Raw genomic sequence first — 23892 nt, 5'->3', positions numbered from 1 at the left:
TTACTTTTGAAAAGTAAAATGAGCTACCCTCCCTTACCCCCAATCCCTGGCAAACCCTGATCTATTTTCTATCCCTATAAGTTTTACCTTTCTAGAAGTCCATATAATTGGAATCATATATCATGTAGTCTTTTGTGTGTGGATTCCTCACTAAGCATAACGTTTTTAAGATCAATCCACATTACTGACCATATCACTAGTTTGTTTCTTTATATTGCAAAGTATTATTTCACTGTATGGATGTACCATAGTTTGTTTATCCATTTATCGACTGATGGACATTTGGATTGTTTCCAGTGTTTGGCTACTATGAATTAAAGCTGCTATGAACATTCTAGTACAAATTTTTTCTTATTCTAAATAAGAGTCCTTATCAGATATAATATTTTCTGCCGTTTATGATTTTCTCTTTCATTTTAACAGTGTCTTTTGAAAAGCAAAAGTTTTTAATTTTTATGAAGTTCATTTTCTCAATTCTATCTTTACGGACTGTGCTTTTGTATCCTATCCAAGAGATCTTTGCCTAACCCAGGATCTCAGCAACTTTTATTACTCCTTTCAAGTTAATTTTCAAGCATAGTATGAGTTAAAGGTCGAGGAATATTCTGTTGTTGTATAAAAGATTATCCTTTCCCTACTGAATTTACCGTGGTAATTCTGTTAAAAATCAGCTGACCTTATATGTGAATCTATTTCTTGACTATTGTGTTCTATTGATCTATGCCTCTCCTTAGACCAATACCACTGTCTTGATTACAGTAGCTTTATATATATATATTTTTTTAATTCATTTATTTATTTTTGGCTGTGTTGGGTCTTCGTTGCTGCGTGCGGGCTTTCTCTAGTTGCGGCGAGCGGGGGCAACTCTTTGTTGACGTGTGCGGGCTTCTCACTGCAGTGGCTTCTCTTGTTGCGGAGCACGCGCTCTAGGCGTGCGGGCTTCAGTAGTTGTGGTGTGTGGGTTCAGCAGTTGTGGCTCACAGGCTCTAGAGCGCAGACTCAGTAGTTGTGGCGCACGGGCTTAGTTGCTCCACTGCGTGTGGGATCTTCCCGGACCAGGGCTCGAACCCAGGTCCCCTGCATTGACAGGCAGATTCTTAACCACTGTGCCACCACGGAAGCCCAGTAGTTTTATATTAGTTGTTGAAGACAGGTTGTGTAAGAAACCCAATGTTCTTTTGCTTTTTCAAAATTGTTCAGATTGGGGGTCTCCTTTGCATTTCATTATACATTTTAGAATCAACTTGTCAATTTCTACCAAAAAAGCCTTCTGAGATTTTGACTGGGATCATACTGAATCTACAGATTAATGTGGAGACAACTAACATCTTAAAAAGATTGTGTCTTCTAATCCATAAACATGGTACATCTCTCCATTTCTTTAGGTGTTCTTTAATTTCTCTCAGCAATCTTTGGTAGTCTTCAGCATACAAGTCTTGCATATATTTTGTTAAATTTATCACTAAGTTTTCATATTTTTTTACAATTGCAAATGGTAAGTTTTATTTCAACTTACCAACTGTTTGTTGCTGGTATATAGAAATAGTTAATTTTTCTATAATCACCTTGATTCCTGCAACCTTGATAACTCAATTACTGGTTCTAATACCTTTTTTATAAATTTCTAAGGATTTTCTACATAAATGGTCATGTTGCAAAGAGTTTGTTAAATGACTTGCGTGAATTTGAGATTTTAAGAATAATTTCTGTGAGAATGGCTAATTTAAACTGTACTCACAAAATAAATAAATAAATAAATAAATAAATAAATAAATAAATAAATAAATAAACTGTACTCACTTCACCACCCTATGCCCTCTTAAGTACATCCAGAGCAGTACCTATTATAAAAATCTAGGTTCAATATACAACTTTATCACAAATTCACTTGTGGTAAGCAGAATAATGGCCCCAAAGATGTCCAATACCTGGATCTATAAATATGTTACCTTCCATGGCAAAAGAAACTTTGCAGGAATAATTAAGGACACTGGTGTTCTCCTGAATTATCTAGGTAAAGTCATGCGATGGTGTTCTCCTGAATTATCTAGGTAAAGTCAACGTAATCACAGCAATGACGGAAGCAGAGAGGCAGAGAGAAAGGATCTGAAGATGCAGGAAAGGCGTCAGGAGGCAAACATCTCAGGTGGCCTCTAGAAGCTGGAAAAGATAGGAAAACAGATTCTCCCCTACAGCCTCCAGAAGAAACACCTTTGATTTTAGCTCAGTAAGACTCATTCTGGACTCTAACCTCCAGAACTATAAGATGACAAATTTGTGTTGCTTTAAGTCACTAAGTTTGTGATTATTTGTAATATCAGCAACAGGAAATTAATATATCAGGAATGATCATTTCACTTCAATAAACATACTTCTGCTAGTTTTTTGGCACCATCACCACCCTACACTAAAAGCAACTTTCAAGAGTAGAAATGCATGAACTAAAAAAAATCTAGACCATATTACTCAGCCAAAAAAAGAATGAAATATTGCCACTTGCAGCAACATGGATGGACCTAGAGATTACACTTAGTGAAGTGAGTCAGACAAGGACAAATATATAACATCACTTATATGGGGAATCTGAAAAATAACACAAATTGGGAATTTCCTGGTGGTCCAGTGGTTAGGACTCGCGCTTTCAATGCCGAGGACACAGGTTCAATCCCTGGTTGGGGAACTAAGATCCAACAAGCCATGCGGTGCGGCCAAAAAATAAAATAATAACTAAAAAATAAAAAATAGCACAAATGAATCTATATACAAAACAGAAACAGACTCACAAACACAGAAAACAAGCATATGGTCACCACAGGGTGGGGGAGGGACAAGTTAGAATTATGGGATTAACAGATACAAACCACTTTACATAAAATGGATAAGCAACAAGGATTTACTGTATAGCACAAGAATTAAATTCAACACCTTGTAATAACCTATAATGGAAAATAATCTGAAAAAACATACGTATGTATAACTGAATCACTCTGCTGTACACCTGAAACTAACACAATACTGTAAACCAACTATACTTCAATTTTTTAAGAAAAAGTCCAGACTAAACCATAATTTTTTATAGATTTTCTTATATTGGAAGATAAACCTATCCTAAATACGATCTGCTACACAATTTTAAAAATTCCTTTTATTTTCTTTTTAAGTTTGAGTTCAAGATGATCATTGGTCCTTGAAATGCACTCTTTACAAAAGATCAACGGCAGACATCTGAAGGTCTGTCATCAATCACTCTTAGAAGCAATCACTTGGATCTCTTATAAAACGAAGACCAAAAGTTGTTGGGGAGAGGAGGATGTCGAAGAGAATAGAAGATTACTAGAAAGCTTATAATTCTCTCCCCTCTGGACCCTCAAAGTCCTCACACTTACCACTCAAAATACATGTGAACAAGAAATTAGCACATATTTCCAACAGCACCTCATCTAAAGCTCTGTTTTAAGTAAAATATTTTCAAAAACATCATTTCTATATGATACGATAGCTAAATGCCATTCAGAGTTAACAAAACTCCACCTAACACCTTAGGCAAAAAATACCGACGTTGATAAATGTACACAAGTAATTGAGAATGTAATATACCTATAGGTCTTTCCTTTAAAATGATGAATGAATGCATGTCTTGGCTTTAGTAACTGACTGGAAAAGGGGGCATTTCTTTGATTTTACTCTACTCCAAGAAAGCATTAAAATGAAAACGTTTCACACAACAGGACCTCTCAACCAGTGAGGAATATTCCTGTTAGTTACATGCTATGCCTTGAGATAATTAAAACTAATACCAAGTAAATTTGCTCAGCAAGACCTAAGTCATCAGTGAAAAGTTTTTAAACAGTATAAAGGTTTGATCATGATCCAAAGTTCAATAAGACCCCAAACTATTTCATACCCTCAATAATAATTATACACCCTCAATAATAGAATTTTTTAAAATTAACAATAATAGTAAATACTGACATAGAAGTGACCAGAGGTAGGGAATTCAGGAAATAACACAGACCACGAGGGAGATGAAATAAATCTTTGCAGTAAGGCTCAACAAGGACAGGGTCACCAAGCAAGTTAGAGGCAAAGCTTGTTAGACTCACGCCTGGCTTTACTAAACACTGTCCACATCTGCATACATTTGGCAATAATCTCTCTGAGAAATACCTTAAGTCAGCTTGAAGGTGGTAATCTCTTCCCCAAAACCACCTCTTCTATCAAGAATTTCAACTACAAAAGCATACGTTTTCTTTCAAGCAGGGACCATGCAGTTAACAACATACACTCTGGAGCTGGATCTCCTCGGCTCAAGATCTTGACTCTACAGTCCAGATTCCCACCTCTATCTCATCCCCGTCAAGTCAGAATTATCTTGACTCTACACTCCAGATTCCCACCTCTATCTCATCCCCGTGAAGTCAGAATTATCTTGACTCTACACTCCAGATTCCCACCTCTATCTCATCCCCGTGAAGTCAGAATTATCTTGACTCTACAGTCCAGATTCCCACCTCTATCTCATCCCCGTGAAGTCAGAATTTCCCCTAACGCTCACACCTGCTCCTCTGGGCTGCACCCCCAGGCTGGGCTCTAGAGCAAACTGAGATAAGCTGAGACACCGACATGGTCTCTCAACAACGTACTGGAGGAAAACACACGCTATCAACTATGTTGGGAGGCTCCCAAGACCACCCTCAGGTTTGCTAATCCACTAAGAGGACTCACGAGACTCTACGTACAGTTGTATTCATGGCTGTGATTTACTACAGCAGAAGGCCACCAAGCGTGCTGGCAAAAGGAAAAGGTACAAGGAGCGAAGTCGGGGAGAAATCGGGCACAGACGTGCAGGTGTCCCCTTCCAGTGGAGCTGCACTGAATATGCTTCTCAGCAATGAGTTCTCACAACAGGTGTGAAGTGTCACCAACCAGGGAAGCTCACTAGAGACTCCGTGCCTAGGGGTTTTGCCCAGGGGCTTGCCTACCACACATGCAATTTCCAGACTCCCAAAAGGAAGGCAGGTGTTCAGCATAAACCACACTATTTGTATGAAGAGTTAAGACACAGTGACTGGCTTATCACTTACCGTGGTGAAATCCTTCCCAAATCCAAACCCCCCCCACCCCCCCACCCCTGGCCCGATGCCAGCCAGGGGCCGACCTTGCAATCAGTCCTGCTTCCAACAGACCAACAGATCCTTTAAAATGGACCTCATCTACCTGTTCCTTGATTCATTCCCAGCTCCTAGAAAAGTGCTTAAAATATACGGTAGCCACCGAAAAAATTTTAATGAGAAAATTCCTGGGACTTCCCTGGCAGTCCAATGCTTAGGACTCCGCGCTTCCACTGCAGGGGGCACGGGTTCAATCCTTGGTTGGGGAACTAAGACCCCATATGCCACACGGTGCAGCCAAAAAAAAAAAAAAAAAAACTTCCTGACTCTTCCACTTCTGAGCTGTATGAACTTGGGAAAGTTACTTAAGTTCTGTGTGCCTCAGTTTCCTCATTTGTAAGATAAAATAATATTACCTACCTCAAAAGATTGTTTTGAGGATTAATTATATATGTTAATTAATACGTGTAAAATATATGATCACACCAGTGCCTGGCAAGAAGGAAGCACTATATAATTTATTTGTATATACGTAATATTATTTGCTTTTTTCATTTGAACTTCCAACCTTACAGTTTTACCTTCTCCAAGTCACAATGAGTTCTCCCCATATTAAATTTTTAATGAACCTATAATCTACAAATAGATTAGAATTTAACTGATCATTGTTTCGTATCTATTGAGATCCCTAACTACTTTGTGTGCCACATGCAAAACTTTTTAGCACACCTGACAGTACCTGACATGATGCTTAATCTTTGCAGTGACCAGAAAATACTGGCTTACCAACAAAATTTAAGTCTGTTAAGTCAACTCTTTAAAGTGGTCAGAATGCAAGGCAGGCAACACTTTCGATAATAACTACAACTTAAACAAAATGGCCTCCAAGTTTCTTTGATCTTCTTCTATTGAGAAATGGAGAGAAAACTGAGTTGACTCTATCCAGGGAAAACACTAGCAGCAGCAGCACGAGCAGGAGGAAGAGGCTTGCGTTTACAATGTAGTCAATACATAATTACAGTATCAAATATCTGACTTTGCCTTATAGAAAGCATGGGTTCAAGTCTGTACAGGTCGGTAAGGGCAATGTGCGTATCTTGTACAGCAAGAATTAAGGAGATGTAAATTTACTTAATTAATGAAATCAAGTAGTGAAAGAACATTTTAATCTTAAAAAAAGAAAAAGACAAAAAAGTAGTATTGGGAGGAAAAAAGCAGGGGACCACATGCAGCCAAAGTTATAAACTGATGAGTCAGAGAGACCCGTGGTTTCCATCGCAGCTCCGACACCAGAACCCTGCACATAATCATCAGGGGAAACCTCGGGATCCACAGAATTATACAAACGGACCCATAAGACTGAAGTTTAGCATTCTGGGGGGACTTTTAGATTGGCAGGTCTCTTTAGATGAATTATAATCACAGACTTCTGTTTACATGAATTTATCCTACAAGCATCAACGTCACCATAAACACCTCAAGGTGAACTTTACTTTTTAGTAAGAATTACTTTAAAATAGGTTTATATAAGAACTCTTAAGTATCAAACACTTCATGAAAAATGTTCCCCATCCTCAACTACCCACAGTGGACTCCTAGGACTGGGTCTCACAATCTCCATTTCACGTTTCTAATTTGTGAAGAGGCTAGAAAGCTAAAAGGCTCCCCTGAAGGCAAGGGACTGGACATCAATGAGGTCGGCCAGTGGTCTGCACGTGGAAGGCACAAGCGCAGCAGAGGCCATCTTTCTGCAGTCAGGGCAACCGACAAAAACGTCTAACAGACACTGGCCGCAGCAGCCTCAGTCCTGGTTCTCCGGTCAGTTCGGGGGGGAGAAGCAGCCAGGGCAGTGGTGGCAGGGGCAACAGCGTGTGCCCTTGAAACCAGAAGTCCCATAGTGGCTCCCTGACTTTTGTTCCTCCAGCCCTTTCAACGATGCTGTGAGCAGCCTATTCCTTAATAGAAATTACATGACAGCTACGGTGGTTCTGTTTCCTGCCCTGTGGGCTGACCTACGGTACATTCACATTAAGAGAGTTCAGGTCCTCTTACACTCTTGCCGGGACCACTGTTACAACCAGGTGACTTGCCAGCCAACTCTCACCACTCCAACTCTTCCTCTGACCTGCCACCACCAAGTCTGAGCATGCTTAAAAACACTTTACCTAAAAAAGGATCGTACGGAAACCTCTCATGTTCTTTTATATGCCTGACTGTGCCCCTTAATTCCTTCTCCACCTGGTATATGAAGTCCCACCCCACGTTCAGAGCCGGGCTCAAAGGAGACTGCTTCTGGGAGTCTTTCCCAACAGGTCGCTCCTCATGCCCAAATGTGCACTCACGTCCGCACACCTGCTGCCTGCCCTCAGCTGTGTGCTCATTCACATCCACTCTTTCAAAAGATATTTGCTGAGTCGCATGAACTACTGTATGTCACCCACTGTGCCAAGGGCTGGGCCTACAAGGCAAAACAAGACAGACGAGGTCTCTTCCCTCTTAAGCCATAATCCAACCCTTGATTTCCCAGTAACTATCCAAACAATGTTTAATTACAATTGTGGTTAAGTGTAATAAAGGACTCGGGGTGCGTCCGACATGTATAAGCGGAAGCCTCGCCTAACCTGGGAAGATCAGGGAGAATCCTTTCCCTTAAAGAGACACTTAAGCAGAAACTGGAAGATAGGTAAACTGACCAGGTAAAAACTTGTTAGAGAGCTTCCTAGGCAGAAGGAACATCATGTGCAAAGGCCCTGAGACAGCATTCTAGGAGCTGTGAAGACAACCAAGGCACAAAAGTCAGGGTGCAAGGAGAAGAGCAACCCCAAATAAGTGGCGAGGGCGGCACTCCTCACAACCGCTGTTCTAACACTGAGTACACTGGTTTGGAATTATTCATGCGCAAAAATGCAGCCCCCACTAAACAAGCTCCTTCAGGTCTGAGAAACGTGTTCAGTCCTCTAATCCAATACAGCGCACAGCAGTGTGTCAAGTCAAGATGCCTGGAGTGAAGAAATGAGTGGGTGATCTGGGCCGAGAGCCTAACCTCTCCATACCAGGCAGTCTCCAGGGTTCAAACACCTTCTGCTTCTGAACCCCCCAAAACTTAGACACGTTTTCATGCCAACCCAAACGTGCTCAGAATCACAGCTAGCATTAACCACAGACGAAACTTCAAACACTGAAAGTAAACTTTTAAGTCGGCAAGGGGCTGGCTCCAAATCCTCACTGCTCCTCCATAAAGTGCCACCAACCGGTAAGCAACAGAACCGCTTTCAGACTCCCGCGGAGCCCCGCACGAGGCCAGGGAGAGGAAGGGCGGTACCATCTACCCGCCCTTATTCTCCAGTCTCTCAACACATTTGCTAAGAGTAGGACCAAGAGCAGGAAACTGGCACCTATGCCATCCTTTTCTCCTTCCTTACCTTCCAAATACTATCAAATGGGGAAGCACACATTGGTGACTCATTGGTTGTAAGAAAATTTCACAACCCAAATGACAGACTTCTGCCCGTTAGTAAACGGCAACAGAATAGGGCGATCTCTAGCCCTAAACTTTAGCTCTGGTACAAAGAGCAGTGGAGCAAGCATTCTTTTTAAGAAAGAAAATTGAATTAACTAGGAAGTAGCTTCAAAATATATGGAAAGCTTGATGTAGATTATTAGGCAGTGAGGAAAACATCCATTCATATAAACAATATGGAACCGCTTTATAATAACTGAGCTGTAAAATAAGACCTTTAGCATGCCTTTTAAAAGTACATATAATCAGAATTCCACTACCTACAATTACTGTGTCACCTGGCGTACATAATAATGGATCCAAAATCATGTAATAAGCCAAGAATTCCACTGAGAGAGCTCCCTAATGGAGCTGGATCATGCCAAAGACTCAAAAACTTTACAAAATACATTTACTCATAGCAACTGCCCAATCATGTCAATTTGTTTCAATTATGACAACTATGAAATCAAGTCTCATTCAACCAACAAGTGGTTTGAACTGTAATTTGTTTTCCCCTGAAGGATCAAGATAAAACAGTGAAATAATTCAGATCATCTGAACACTATTCTAGATTTATCAGCAACACGAAAAAGTGGTGACCTTTCTAAATCACGGCTGTGGTGGTCACGCCTTTCACAGCACATCCTTGAGCGCGTGGTACTTACTCTCTTCTCTCCCACCTTCTCCACTTCTCAAACACAAACAAACCCACAAACAGAAGACCAAACAAAACCAAAAGAAAAAAGACATCTATTCAATACATATCTACTGACCTCAGTGGCAATCCAACTACCGAGCAAAACTAACGCTCCCTATGCTTCCGGTCAGAAGAAGTAACGTTTTGGTCCTAATTTGAGACGTACCTGATTCTCCTTCTCCCACCCCAAAAAGAGTAAATGGAAATGTCAACATGTGGTAAATAACGGGTTTTTTTACACCTATAAATTATTTTAGGAAGCATTAGTGAAAATCTGATTTTATAAAATACCTTTTGGCGGAAAGAAACTCGAACAAAAATTATTTTTGAATGATTTCTATACATAAAGGAAGGTAACTGCTGAAACTTATTCAATTTTTAATGAAGAGATGTAATGCTTACTAGCATCTCTATCTAACTATGCTACTTATCACTCAAAATGCATACTATAAAACCTCAGCTCCTTCCTTTTTTGGGCCTTTTAAAGGCCCATTTTCCAGGGTTTTACTAGTGCAGTGGTAAGTGAGCAACTGAGCCTCAGTACCGAACAGTATTCCCCGAAAACCACACACATAATCAATATCAGGTAAACAAATACTAGTGCAATAGTCAGGCGTTTCCAACTCATCACCTGAAAGGTAAATATAAGGTTGGCCCAATCGACCTACTATGATATTGAGAAGTGCTCATCAAATGGTCCAGTTTACAGTCTGGCCACGGGACCTCCCAGTAGCCCAGGAGCTGTAGTAGAGGAACCTGCCGATGCGGTGTGGCTGTCTCATCAAACATTACCTGCCCACTGAGACGTGACTCATTTGTACACTATTGAGGAAGAACAGGAAAGCTTCAGGAAAGGTCTAGGTCAAACAGTGCAGAAATCTTAAATGACGTTCCCAAAGGCTGACTGCTGCTCTGGAGAAGCCCCGATCTCTCACCAAACCAACCAAACCTACAAATAACCAAGATTTTACTGCCAAGCTGTAGGACAGGTTTTTTTTTTTTTTTTAAACTCTGAAACAGTTTTCCCGTGAGATTACTTATAAGACATTAAATATACATCACATCTCCAAAGCCAAAACATACAGACTAAAAATAGCGCCTCCATTTCAAAGGCTGAGGCAGAAGCCCTCCAACTGAACCAACTAAAATTAGGTTCTTCTCGTCTCTGGATCTTGAAACTGCACCTTCAACGTGTAAGGGACACACAAACCAGTGTCCACATACATACTCCCCCCAACTAGCTGGTCGGAGAGAATCGAATTAAAGGCTTCAGGAACAGAAGCCCAGCGTCCAAGAGACTCACACAACGAAATTCCTCCTGGTTCCGCCTAAAAGCCAGACGAGAACACACCACGGATGAATGCCGACCCTCCTCGCCCGCCCCGGCTGCCGTACTCGGTGCGCTCCGACCACCGCACCGTCAGCCCTGCCCCGGGCGCCCAGCGCCGCAGCCCGAGCGCAGGACGCGGCCCGCCCGGCGGCCCCACCCGCGGAGGCACCTGCCCGGCCGCCCGCTCCGGCCGTGCCCGGGGCGCCGGGGGGTCGCTGAGGGGCCCCGACCCCGCCCCGAAAGTCACGCCGCGCTACCTTTAGCCTCGCAGTCGGCGCAGTACTTGTTGTCCTCCTCCCTCAGCAGCTTGGACAGGATGAGCTGGTGCTGCTCGTTCAGCTTCTGCGCCTTCTCCCGGCACGAGCGAGTCGCCATCGCGGCGGCGGGGCGGACGCGGGTGGGGGCCGCGCAGCTGGACGCGCCGGGCGCCGCCGCGGCCGCGAGAACTCGGCTGTGAAGCGGCGGCGGCGGCGGCTGGAACAGGAGGGGCGGCGGCAGAGGCGGCAGCGCCGACGTTATCCCGCCTCCTCGCCCGGCCGGCTCCGCACGCACCGCCGAGCCGGCGAGGGGGAGGAGTCGGGGCCGAGGCTTCCGGGCGGCGCCGCCGGAAGGAAGGAATGGGCGCCGGCCCTCTGCGCATGCGCCGGGCCTCCCGGGAAACCGGCCAGCCGGGTGCTTCCGCTCCGGGCCTGCGCCCAAGTTGTTCCGGGAAGACGCGGCGCGCTACCCGCGATGGGCTTCCCCGCTTTGCAGATACGGTTATCGCTGGGGGCCTCGGGTCCGACCCGCTAAAGGAAGACCTTTCCATGTGCTTCCTTGCCTCTGCTCTTGCCGCACGACATTGGAAAGGCAGAAATAATATGTGATCGGGTGGATTCTTTCATTCATTCAACGTTTCTTCACGGGCACTTTGGAAACAGGCACCGGCCTAGAAGCTAGAGACCCGCATGGAATCAAATAGACAAAACCGCCTCTTACATTGTAGGGGATGTGACGTGTATTGAGGGCCAGCGTTGATTGATGATCACTCTGTGCCGCGAACTGTTAAGTCGTCTAATCCTCTTCACAGCCCTGTTGCTAGTGTTTTCCTCGTGGTGCAGACGAGGACCATGAGGCCCGGAGGAGTGAGGGGACTTGGCCAGGTTACGAGCTGCTCCGTGCAGGAGCTGAGGTTCAGACCCAAAGCAGTAAGGCCTTCCTCCCACAAGGAGGGGAGGCAGCGTGGCCGTGGAACCGAGGGCCCTGGGCCGTGCCGCTTTAAGGAGAAGCTGGATCAACAGTGACCTTTAGTGCAAGAAGAAGAACACCAGGGAAAGAAGACACTCGTGACTGGAGTCCAGAGCTGCCCCGTTCAGGCCCATGGGATTTGAACCCTGGGTGAGGGAGTTTGAATGTTTTGGCGTGTTGTGGCTTATTAGCAATTTCTAACATGGGGCTTATGGAATCAGAATAAACATGGGTCTTGCCTGTGGTGGGGCAGACGCTAAGAAAGGCCCTGGGCAGGAATCTGTGCATTATAGGGCCAATTCCTAGCCGAGGCCCTGCAGAAAGGTGACACCGCCCCCCGCCCCAGTGCTCACCTAGCCCCATTTCTGGCACAGAAAAATGTTTGTGGAATTACATTGAATGGTGATGGCAGTGCGGATGCCGAGTAAATGAACAAATTACAGCTTAAACTGCATGGCTCTAACAAATAGTAACTAGGAGGACATCAGGGTGAGTGCCAATAAACAGAAAAACACTCGTGTGGGAGGTAGAAGTTAGGAGCCACGTCTTGAAGGCTGGCTTGATTAAGAAGGGGGCCAGGGAGGGAGATTCTGGGCAAGAGCAGCAGGCGCAGAAACACAAAGACTTCAAGTCGCTTGGAAAACAGATGCAAGGACAGGGTGCTGCTCAGGATAAGTGAGAGACGAGGCTGGATAGGTCAAGTGCAGGGTTGAAGGAGGCTTACCACACCAGACAAAGCAATCTGGCCTCGATGCAGTTCACAGTAGAAAACCTGTAGATTCTTCAACTAGGAGAGTAGCATGGAGAAAAAGGGGGGAGGGTGTTTTGGGAAAGTCAGTCCAGCAGTAACCAGTTAACAAACATTATTTTTTAGTGTCTTTTCCCCCAGAAAATTCCCCCACTGCAAGGATTCAGAAAAGAAAGAAAAAAAAAAAAGGGCTTCCCTGGTGGTGCAGTGGTTGAGAATCTGCCTGCCAATGCAGGGGACACGGGTTCGAGCCCTGGTCTGGGAAGATCCCACATGGCCGCGGAGCAACTGGGCCCGTGAGCCACAACTACTGAGCCTGCGCGTCTGGAGCCTGTGCTCCGCAACAAGAGAGGCCGCGACGGTGAGAGGCCCGCGCACCTCGATGAAGAGTGGCCCCCACTTGCTGTAACTAGAGAAAGCCCTCGCACGAAACGAAGACCCAACACAGCCAAAATAAATTAATTAATTAACTTAAAAAAAAAAAAAAGGCTTACCACCAAGAAATGATCTACATGATGGATTGAAGGGGTACAGAAATGTCTAATAGAAATATGATGCATGCCACATATGTACTTTCAAATATTCTAGTAGCCACTTTAAAGATAGAAAAAGGAACAGGTGACATTAATTTTAATAGTACATTTTATTTATTCTAGTGTATCCAAAATACTATCATTTCAACATGTAATTTAAAAAATTATTAGTGAGATATTTTTACATTCTCTTTTTCATATTGTCTTCAAAATCCAGTGTGTATTCTACACTTACAGCTCCTTTCAACTTGGACTAGCTGCACTTCAGGGGTTCAGTGGCCACATGCGGCTGGTGGCTATATGACTGAACAGCCCTGCTCTAGCTGGTGAGCCCAGAGGCATGAAAAATCTAACTTCAGGTTGATTGCCTTTTACAGATGTAGTAAGAAGAGCAGAAAAGAAAAGAAGAGACTGGTACCAAAAACAACTTTGCGTTCACTTATGAACATTTATTAAACAACTTTTATTCAGTTCTCTGATCATCAGATGCTTACCGTCTATCTAGGGTGAGACACAAACATGTGAATAGAAGAATGAAGAACCACATTGTAGTCTGCAGCAAATCTAAAGTGCCCTGGGAGCCAAAGGAGCAGAACAGCAAGCAGTAGAGGAATTGGAAGAATTGGGGAACGCTTCACCAAGTACACGAGGCTTAAACTTGGTTTTAACAGATGTAGGAAGTTTTCAAGTGAATAGGGGTAGAGAGGAGGAAAGGGGACAGTTCGAAACAAAATATATATGGACTTCTGAAAGTGCACCGTCTGTGCTGGAAGCAGTGGGCCTGGGAGGAACAGGAACCTAGCATGTGAATGCAGGAAACATCAAGGTGAAGAAGATGAGCCGGGAGGTTAAGAGCTTTGCAGCCAAATGACATAGTTGGAATTTTTTCCTCTGGGCATACAGAGCCTCCAGAAGCATTTACACTGAGACCTGATTAGCTTTGTTTTCTGTAATGACAGTGGCAAGCTGGAGAACGTGGATGTGGGAAAACGTTATCCGGACAACAGATTACAGACCGGGTTGCAAAAACAGTCCAAAGAAGATATGCTGAGCCTATTTTGAGCCAGTAGCATAGAGTTTGGGAGAGACAGAATCCAATGGTGTTTTAAAATTAGAAGCAGCAAGATTTGGCAGCTCTTTGTAGGGGTCGAGAGGAAGGAGGTGAGAAAAACACCGAGGTTTCTAAGTCGGGAGACAGGTACACGGTAATGCCGCTAAGCCAGCTCAAAATAGAAGGGACAGCACAGATTTGGGGTCGGAGGAGAAAAGTTATTTGCTTGAGGGCGTGTTCAGTTTAAGGTGTCCCTAGGTCTGATGGGACTCCGCATAGCTACTTCTAGAGCTCTGTCTAAAGAGAAGCTGGCGCTGGTCATTGGGCGTCATCTGCATTTAAATGGTAGTAGGAGCCATAGGGTAGATGAGATTCCTTGGGAGAAAGAGTGTAGACAAAAGAATTCTGGGACTTCCCTTGTGGAGCAGTGTTTAAGAATCTACCTGCCAATGCAGGGGACACAGGTTCGATCCCTACTCTGGGAAGATCCCACATGCCACGGAGTAAGTAAGCCTGTGCGCCACAACTACTGAGCCTGCGCTCTAGAGCCTGCGAGCCACAACTACTGAGCTCACGAGCCACAACTACTGAAGCCCACGCTACAAGAGCCCGTGATATGCAGCAAGAGAAGCCACCGCAGTGAGAAGCCCGCACACCGCAACGAAGAGTAGCCCCCGCTTGCTGCAACTGAAGAAAGCCCGCGCGCATCAACAAAGACCCAACGCAGCCAAAAATAAATAAACAATAAATAAATTTATAAAAAAAAGAGTCCCAAGGACAAAACGCTGGGGATGGCCAGCTAAATGAGTGGACAGAGAACGGTGAACCGTTGAAGAGAGAGGTGAAGTGTGGCCAGGAAGAGAACCAGAGGCCATGGGAGGAGGGGATTCTGAGAAGTAAGGGTGCACACGAATGCCAGCTGCTCCGGAAAAGTCACTTATTTCCGTTTCAGGCAGCACACACAGCATGTAGTCGCAGGTCTGTACCGTCCACTGTTTTCCTGCATGACTGGCCGTTAGCCAGGAACAAGAGAAGAGAAGTGGTCTGCTGAGGCTCCCCAGGGGACTGTTTCGACACACTGTTGAGGTAGGGGCGGAGATGGTTAGAAGGGAAAAGAAAGGAGAAGAAGAGGTAGGTACATGGGTAGGAAGCAGTGCTAGCATGAACCATGGAGGGTGCAGGAAGGGAGGTGTCCGGGCTGCGTGTGGGAGCAGCCGAGTGACCACAGGCTCCTTGGGGCCAGAGGTGATCAGGTGTCCTTAGGAAATGGATGCTGACAGCTGAAGAAGACAGTGTCTATGACAGCTCTCAGGGAGAAGCAGAACTGGTACTGATGGGGTCTAGGATGTCACAGTGTCTGTGGATGCTTGGTGGCTGGGCAGTGAGGTTGAAGGTTTGTTTCTGCAGATTCTTAGAGAGGGGAGGTCCCTTTCAGCTCTAAAATTCTGTTTCCAGTTGGAGGAAAGAGATGAGGAACAATCTAGAGAGTCTGAACACAATGGAGCCAGTGTTCCACAGTAAAAGAGGGAAAGTGGCAGGGTGGGGAAGTGAATCTGGCTGGAGCAACATGGACGAGAGGGAGCCACGTGCGAGGTGCGGGTGGAGTGTCTGCTAAGAGCCGTGAGGACGGAGATAAGAGTAGGAAGAGCTGCTGGGCACCGATAATCCCCACACCAGCCCTGGCGGTAACTCTTACCATCTCACTGTTCGTACTGGGAAACGTCAGCCAGGATGGGCGAATTCACGCCGAGCAATAAATAACCCCCAAATCCTAATGACTGCAAACAACATGGTGATGCCACGTGTGACTTGGGTTGGTGGGGACCGTGCTTCTCACTCAGGGACCAGACGACTCTGTCATCTTTCAGGGAAAAGGCAAGACGGCGACTGTCTTACAGGCTTCTCCCCAGGGATGACATGTCTGCTCCCACTCTCAACTCACTGGCCAAAGCAAGTGCGTGACCCCTCCTAATCCCAGGGGGACCAACACTGCAAGCCTACCGTGCACCTAGAAGGAAAAATGGAATTCTCACCGACCAGCCCAGAAAATGGGGCTCAGAGATGTTGAGTACTTTGTTGAAAGTTGCCTAGCTATTAAGTAGCATAACTGGCATTTGTGTTCCAGTCCTTTTTGGCATTAAGGCCCTGCTCTCTTCATAAGCTGTGCAACCCACTCCCCTACCCGCCCCCCAGGATGGAAACCAGTAGAACAAAGTTAGATCCAGTAACGATGAGAGTTAAAGAGAGGCCAAGTGTACTGAGGCCAGAGGAACACACACACGCACGCACGCACACGCACACACACGGCGATACATAAACAAACACAACATAGACACCCACAAAGAGAGGAAACCCAGGAAAGACCCGGATTTTATTTTTGTTTCGTGTCCAGCGTTACATCAGTTACATCAGCATGTCTGTGGTTCCTGTAATCGCCCACCTGGTGGGTGGCGCACTCTCCATCGACGTGTAGGGGCCAGTGGACTCTCCTCGGTGCGCGGAGTGTGGTCTGTGCTGCAGGTGTGTGACTTCCAGATGCTTCTCCCCACCCGCCTCCAGAAGGGAGTTGTTTCCAAAGGTGCGGGATTGAGCGAGTGTCTATTACACAAGAACCCACAACATCGCACTGCTCAAGGTGGGAAAACACAATTTCCAAATTCTTCTTTTTTTAATTGAAGTGTAGTTGATTTACAATGTTGTGTTAGTTTCAGGTGTACAGCAAAGTGACTCAGTTATACATATATATTGATATATATATATATTCTTTTTCAGATTCTTTTCCCTTATAGGTTATTACAAGATACTGAGTAGAGTTCCCTGTGCCAGACAGTAGGTCCTTGCTGTTTATCTATTTTATGTATAGTAGTGTGTATCTGTTCATCCCAAACTCCTAATTTATCCCTCCTAATTTCCCCCTTTGGTAACCATAAGATTAAGAAATATAACTTTTTTTTTAAGTTTTTTAAAAAATATTTTATTTATTTATTTATTTATTTTGGCTGCGCCAGGTCTTAGTCTCAGCACAGAGGATCTTTTAGTTGCGGCATGCGGGCTCTTAGTTGTGGCACGTATGTAGGATCTTAGTTCCCTGACCAGGGATCGAACCCGGACCCCCTACATTGGGAGCTTGGAGTCTTACCCACTGGACCACCAGGGAAGTCCCAAGAAACATAACTTTTTAAGTAACTTGAGAAAAAGGGACTCTAATACACAAAAACATGTCTATATTACTCTCAATTCGCTTCCAGCCCTGATCAAGTTTTAGTTAGTGTTTTCCCTTTTCTCCACTTAATATTAGATTTTACAGAGTTTCTCCATCTCAACTTAGGAAGAACAATTTTAAGTAATCAGAAATGCATGGTTAACTTCAAGATTTAAAACAATCACAGTAACAACAGCAAAGCTGGTCTGGGATGTGCTGTAGTCAGGTACTCTGCTTTCACACAGTTGGCCTTGGCAGTAATATAACACAACCCAACCAGGCCTGTTATTTGAGGGAAGACTCAAAGATAAGTGAATAAAGACAATGTCATCTTGTTAAGCAGGAGACACAAACACAAGTCGAAAGCTGTGTGTTCCGCCTTTGTTAAGGTGTTCTGGGCATTTATTGGTTTTGCCCTCCCAGAATCCAGCCCCACCTCTGCAAGGAGAAGTTCCCCGATTTTCCTCGGGGGAACTATCCCCTTCTGCTATTTTTTTTAAAAATAAATTTATTTATTTTATTTATTTATTTTTGGCTGTGTTAGGTCTTTGTTGCTGCACACGGGCTTTCTCTAGTTGTGGCGAGCAGGGGCTACTGTTCGTTGCGGTGCACGGGCTTCTCACTGCGGTGGCTTCTCTTGTTGCGGAGCAAGGGCTCTAGGCGCACGGGCTTCAGTAGTTGTGGCACGTGGGCTCAGTAGTTGTGGCTCGCGGGCTGTAGAGCACACGCTCAGTAGTTGTGGCGCACAGGCTTAGCTGCTCCGCAGCATGTGGGATCTTCCCGGACCAGGGCTCGAACCCGTGTCCCCTGCATTGGCAGGCGGATTCTTAACCACTGTGCCACCAGGGAAGCCCTCCCCTTCCACTACTGAATCCAGTTTTGAAGGAGGGGCTGTCAGCCAAGGTCCCTGTACCTCCCGAGGGCATGTGACCAAATTAGGCCATTCAGATACTTTCCTCTTATAAGTTGAGCTGGAGAGGAGTACCCCAAAGATAGAGACAGCTGGGGATGGATCACCCCTGCGGAGGTCTGTTCACCTGTTTGACCCTGCTTCCTGCATCCTAACAGCTGCGGAACCCCTGTCCTTTCTGGAGACTAGCTCTGTAGCTTTCCTGTGGATTCCTTGACTGCCCCAGTAAGTCTGCCAATGCGTCCCTCTTTTGTTTGTTAGATATAAAAAGTCAAACTAAAACTGATTTATGTGGAGCACCAAAATTATTGATAATGAGCCATGTACCATTTGGTGGAAATGGAGGGGGCGTGTCCTTGGAGAACTCAGCTTCTTTTCCTAGCCTTTATTTTTTTTTTTTAATTTTTATTTTATATTGGAGTATACTTGATTAACAATGTTGCGGGGACTTCCCTGGTGGTCCAGTGGCTAAGACTCCGCACTCCCAGTGCAGGGGGCCCGGATTCAATCCCTGGTTAGGGAACTAGATCCCACATGCCGCAACTAAGAGTTTGCATACTGTAACTAAAGATCCTGCACATGGCAACGAAGATCCCCTGTGCTGCAACTAAGACCCAGCGCAGCCAAATAAATAAATATTAAAAAAAAAACAACAATGTTGTGATAGTTTCAGTGTACAGCAAAGTGATTCATTTATACATATACATGTATCTATTCTTTTTCAAATTCTTTTCCCGTTTAGGTTATTGCCGATTATTGAGCAGAGTTCCCTGTGCTGTACAGTAGGTCCTTGTTGGTTACCTATTTTAAATATAGTAGTGTGTATATGTCAATCCCAAACTACTAATCTATCCCTCCCCCACACCCCAGTCTTTAAAGGAACCCATTCCTTTTCTTCCAGGCCTTTGAGGTTTGGTAACCTTGGTGGAGTGAAACATTTTATACATGAAATTTTCTGTCGTTCTCATTCTTGACCTTCTTACCAAAATGGTGTGTATAATCTCAGTAATTTAAAACTAAAAGTAGCATCATTTTTTAGGACAAAGGGAAAGGAAATAGGCATAGGTTTATTTTTAATTGCCTTACAATATTATTTATCCTTTACCACCTTAGGAGAGGCAGAAATTTCTTAGGACACAAGATGCACTGAGCATAAAAGAAAAAAAATTGAAAATCTGAGTTCATTAAAATTTAGAAGTTCTGCTCTTCAAAGACACCATTAAGAAAATGAAAAGGCATTGTACACATTAAACTTACACAATGTTTAAGGTAAACATTGCATGTCAAGTTATATTTCAAAAAGACTTGGAAAAAAGGAAATATAAAATTTGAAAAATATATTTTAAAAAAGAAAATAAAGAGGCAAGCTATAGATTTGGAGAAATACAAAGAAATACACGAGAAATACAAAGAAATACATGATATTCTCTCTTATTTAGAGAATATATAAGAAACTCCTGCAAATCAATAGTAAAATGACAAACAATCCATTAAAAATGGCAGAAGACTTAAAGAGACATGTCAAAAAGAAGATAACATGAATGACCAATAAACATGTGAAAAAGTGTTCACATCACTAGTCATTAAGGGAATGTAAATAAGTAGGTTGTGAAGCAAGTGGTCCTGTATTGCTGGTGGGTGTATGGGATGTTATAGCCATTTTTAAAAACTATTTGTCAGATAAACATATACTTCTCCTGTGACCCAGCAATTTCACTCCAAGAGAAATGAAAAAATATATTTGCTAAACGACTTACATAAGAATGTTCATAAAGCTTAATTTATGATACGCACACCTGGAAACAACATACATGTCCCTAAACAAGGGACTGGATAAACAAATAATAGTATATTTATGCAATGGAATACTACTCAGCAATTAAAAGGAACAAACTACTGTGCACAAAACATGGGTGACTCTCAAAAACTGAATGCAGAATAAATGAGCCCGACACAGAGGGTAAAACTGTAAGATTCCTTTTTTTTTTTAAATAAATTTATTTATTTATTTTTGGCTGCGCTTGGTCTTCGTTGCTGCACGCGGGCTTTCTCTAGTTGCGGCGAGCGGGGGCTACTCTTGGTTGCGGTGCACGGGCTTCTCATTGCGGTGGCTTCTCTTGTTGCGGAGCACGGGCTCTAGAGCGCAGGCTCAGTAGTTGTGGCTCGCGGGCTTTGTTGCTCTGCAGCATGTGGGATCTTCCCGGACCAGGGCTCGAACCCGTGTCCCCTGCATTGGCAGGCGGATTCTTAACCACTGTGCCACCAGGGAAGTCCCTGTATGATTCCATTTATTTGAAGTTCTAGATGAGACAAAATGAATATAGGGCAATAGAAATCAGAACCATAGTTGTCTGGGGAGGGAGCGGGGTAGGGTGCCCAGGTGGGAGTTTCTGGGCTGATGTAAATGTTTTGTGTCTTAATCAGGGTGGTGTATGTAGTTATATACACAGGTGTAGTCAACACTCATTCAACTATATCCCTAAGAGCTCTACATGTTATTATACATAAATTATATCTCAATAGAAAGAATATTGAAAAAAGGGTATTGGGGGACTTCATACCATATGGAGCATAAATTGGTTTCATTTGTTCCCATTATTCTTGATTCTGTGCTGAGAATTTCCCCCTCTCCTTCCCTGAAACTGCTCTCAGCACTTCTACTCTGAGGAACTAGCACAAAGGTCCTACCCTGGCTCGTGGCCAGAGCTACAGACCTTGAAAGCCACTCCTGAAGGGCTCAGAGAATTTTCCAGGGTCTCTTTTCCATCACCCTCCTCAAACCTTCCATCTCCTCTGGAGCCCTAGCTTCCATCCAATCAGCTCCCACCCAGAATTTACATCTTGGCCTCACACTTTGCACTGGGAGCTCCTCTGACTGTTTGCTCGGCTCATTAGACGCCAAAACAACCTTTCCTTCTCTCCATGGTGCTGCCTCTCGGGCACCTCCCTGTTCCCCCACTACCCCAGGTGCAGGTGTGGGCGAGCTGCCCTACCCCCTCACCCAACCCAGACCCCCCAGACTCTGCAGCCCAGCGGCCATGGCTGGCTTCTCGGAAGAGGGGACCCTCCGTGGACTTCAGTCCTCTCCCACCAGCTGCGTTCTACATCTCCAAGTGCCCACTGACCATGTCCACTGGGAGAGCCTGGCCGCGTGCAGAAATCTGTGTCTTCAAATTCGGGCCCTGCCTTCCGCCTCCCTGCCTCTGAACTGGCATCTCCACGAGCCCAGCCACCTGACTTCAGACCTCAGAGTCACCTTTGACCCATCCCAGGTAAATGAAACGTCCAATAAATGACCTATGCACTTCATTTCTTTTTAAAAATGTCTCCCGTGATTTGGTTCATCAGCTCCTCAAACTCAGATGGGTCTCTTCGTTTCCATTCTTTCCCTGACCCTAATTCACCCAATGCCATTTTCTTAGACTCTGTAGACATCACATCAAAGGGCAGGGTCATCACCTTTTCATCAGCTCCAGGCAGATAAAGTAGCCGAAAAGACCAAAAGTGCCCAAGGTACCAGCAGGTACATCAAGCATCCTTTCTTCCATCCATCCATTCATTATTCACTCATTCCACAAAACTATTTTGAGCACGAACTATACACTAGCTGCTAGAGACACATCCCCGAGTAAAAAGATACGCTTTCTGTTCCTAAGTACCTCACAGTCTAGTGGAGAAGACAGACAATAATCAAATAATCACACAAATAACGCTATGAAGGAAAGGAGCATAGTGCTATGAGGGCATGAAAAAGGGAGATTTGGCCCCCGTCATGGAAATCTCCAAGCAAAGAGAGAACCGAGCTGACAACTAAAAGGTTAATAGGCACACATTCGCAGCAACATGGGTGGACCCAGAGATGATGGTACTCAGTGAAGGAAGTCAAACAGAGAGAGACAAATACCATGCGATGTCACTTATACGTGGAATCTAAAATAGGACACAAATGAACTTATCTATGAAACAGAAAACAGACTCACAGACTAGAGAACAGACTTGCGGTTGCCAAGGGGGAGGGGGTTGTGGGAGAGAGGGACTGGGGGTTTGGGGTTAACGGATGTAAGCTAGTATCTATAGGATGCACAAACAACAAGGTCCTACTGTAGAGCACAGGGAACTCTATTCAACACCCTGTAATAAACCACAATGGAAAGGAATATTTGAAAACAGAATGTCTGTATGTATAACTGAGTCACTTTGCCGTGCAGCAGAAATCAGCAGATCATTGTCAATCAACTCTACTTGAACAAAATAAATTTTTAGTAAAGATTAATAGGGTGTCTGTGTTGGGGAGGGGTTGGAAACATGTAACAGCCATTGTTCCAGGAAGTAACAAAAGACATGTGGAGAGTATGAGACCATAAGTGGCAGCATGGTGCCAGGCAAGGCTGGGGAACCAGCCAGGGAGCCTTGGGGGTGGTCATGAAAGTGCAGGACTCAGGGCTCCGGCCACGGGGGAGCAGAGCTGACTGACAACGTGAGCCGTTGCTCTTCCCGACCCACCACTGTGGTCACCGAGGCCAGGCTTCCCCCGGCTGCTGCCCTGGACAGAGGAGGCGAGGACGCCACTGTGAGCCTCTCTTCCCACCTGGTCCTCCCTCCTGACCCCACTCTGTCAGGGGGTTGGCCGCACACCCCACCTTCCCTATCACCCTCCCCTTTGCTCTCCACAGGCATCCTCCCCAGTAAACATCTTTCGCGTCTAATCCCATCTTAGCAGCTGCTTCTTGGAGAGCTCAAATTGACACAGCCTTTCTGGCCGCGACTGTCATTTCAGTCCTCATCCCAAGAGCTATAGGAAGTTATTGGAGTGTTTCAAACCCAGGACTGACGTGGTCGGATTTATGCCCGAGAAACAGCCATTCCTGGCAGCAGGGCAGGGAGCAGCCTGGAGGCAGGGGGAGCCGTCAGGCATCCTTGGCGGAGGTCTGGATGGGACGGGGATGACTGGTGGTTACGGAGATGGTCAGCGGTGTGGGGACTGGGAAGCATTGGGAAGGTGAAACCAACGAGACCTAGCAACGGACACCAGGGGCAGGAAGGGATCAAGAAGGACCCTGAAGTGAATACGTTCTGGAGATGTAACATGCAACAATGAGATTCTAGCTAAGGATACTGTGTTGTCTCTTGGAAATTTGCTAAGCGGGTAGAACTTCAATGCCATCAGCACAAGAACGAAAGAGAGGAAGAGAGAAATTGGGAACTACGTGAGGTGATGGATAGGTTAATTAGATTATGGTGCATATTTCACAATGTATACATATAGCAAATCATCTAGTTGGACCCGTAAGTATATACAGTTTTAAATTGTTAATTATATCTCAAAGCTGGGGCGAGGGGGAGAATGACCGAGATTTCTGCCTTGTGCAGCTGGATTCATGGTACTATCCTGAGGAACCTATAACGGTGCCGTCTTTCCCACCAAGGTCAGTCTAAAGGAGTTCTCACCCGGGATACGACTTGTGCTTCACTCTTGCTACGACCTCTGCCCGAGACTCCTCCCAGCCTTCTCTGTCTGGCTGATGTCACCCGTCTTTCAGGCTCTTTCCAGCTGTCACGTGTTCGTTCGTTTTATTCTCTC

At 44.9% G+C, this 23892-nt stretch overlaps 1 protein-coding gene across 2 annotated transcripts in view; it reads right to left on the bottom strand.

Moving 5' to 3' along the window:
• Positions 1-11226, bottom strand: part of SMAP1 (small ArfGAP 1) — a 151296-nt gene extending 140070 nt beyond the window's left edge. For both annotated transcript variants that reach the window (XM_061206944.1, XM_061206945.1), the window contains exon 1: positions 10898-11226. In XM_061206944.1, the coding sequence (XP_061062927.1) occupies positions 10898-11015 (118 nt within the window). In that variant the 5' untranslated portion in view covers positions 11016-11226. The remainder of the gene's footprint in view (positions 1-10897) is intronic.
• Positions 11227-23892: the final 12666 nt, after the last annotated feature.

This window comes from Eubalaena glacialis, chromosome 12 (assembly GCF_028564815.1).
Source record: "Eubalaena glacialis isolate mEubGla1 chromosome 12, mEubGla1.1.hap2.+ XY, whole genome shotgun sequence".
Classification (NCBI taxonomy): domain Eukaryota; kingdom Metazoa; phylum Chordata; class Mammalia; order Artiodactyla; family Balaenidae; genus Eubalaena; species Eubalaena glacialis.
This window is presented reverse-complemented; position numbering and strand designations above follow the sequence as displayed.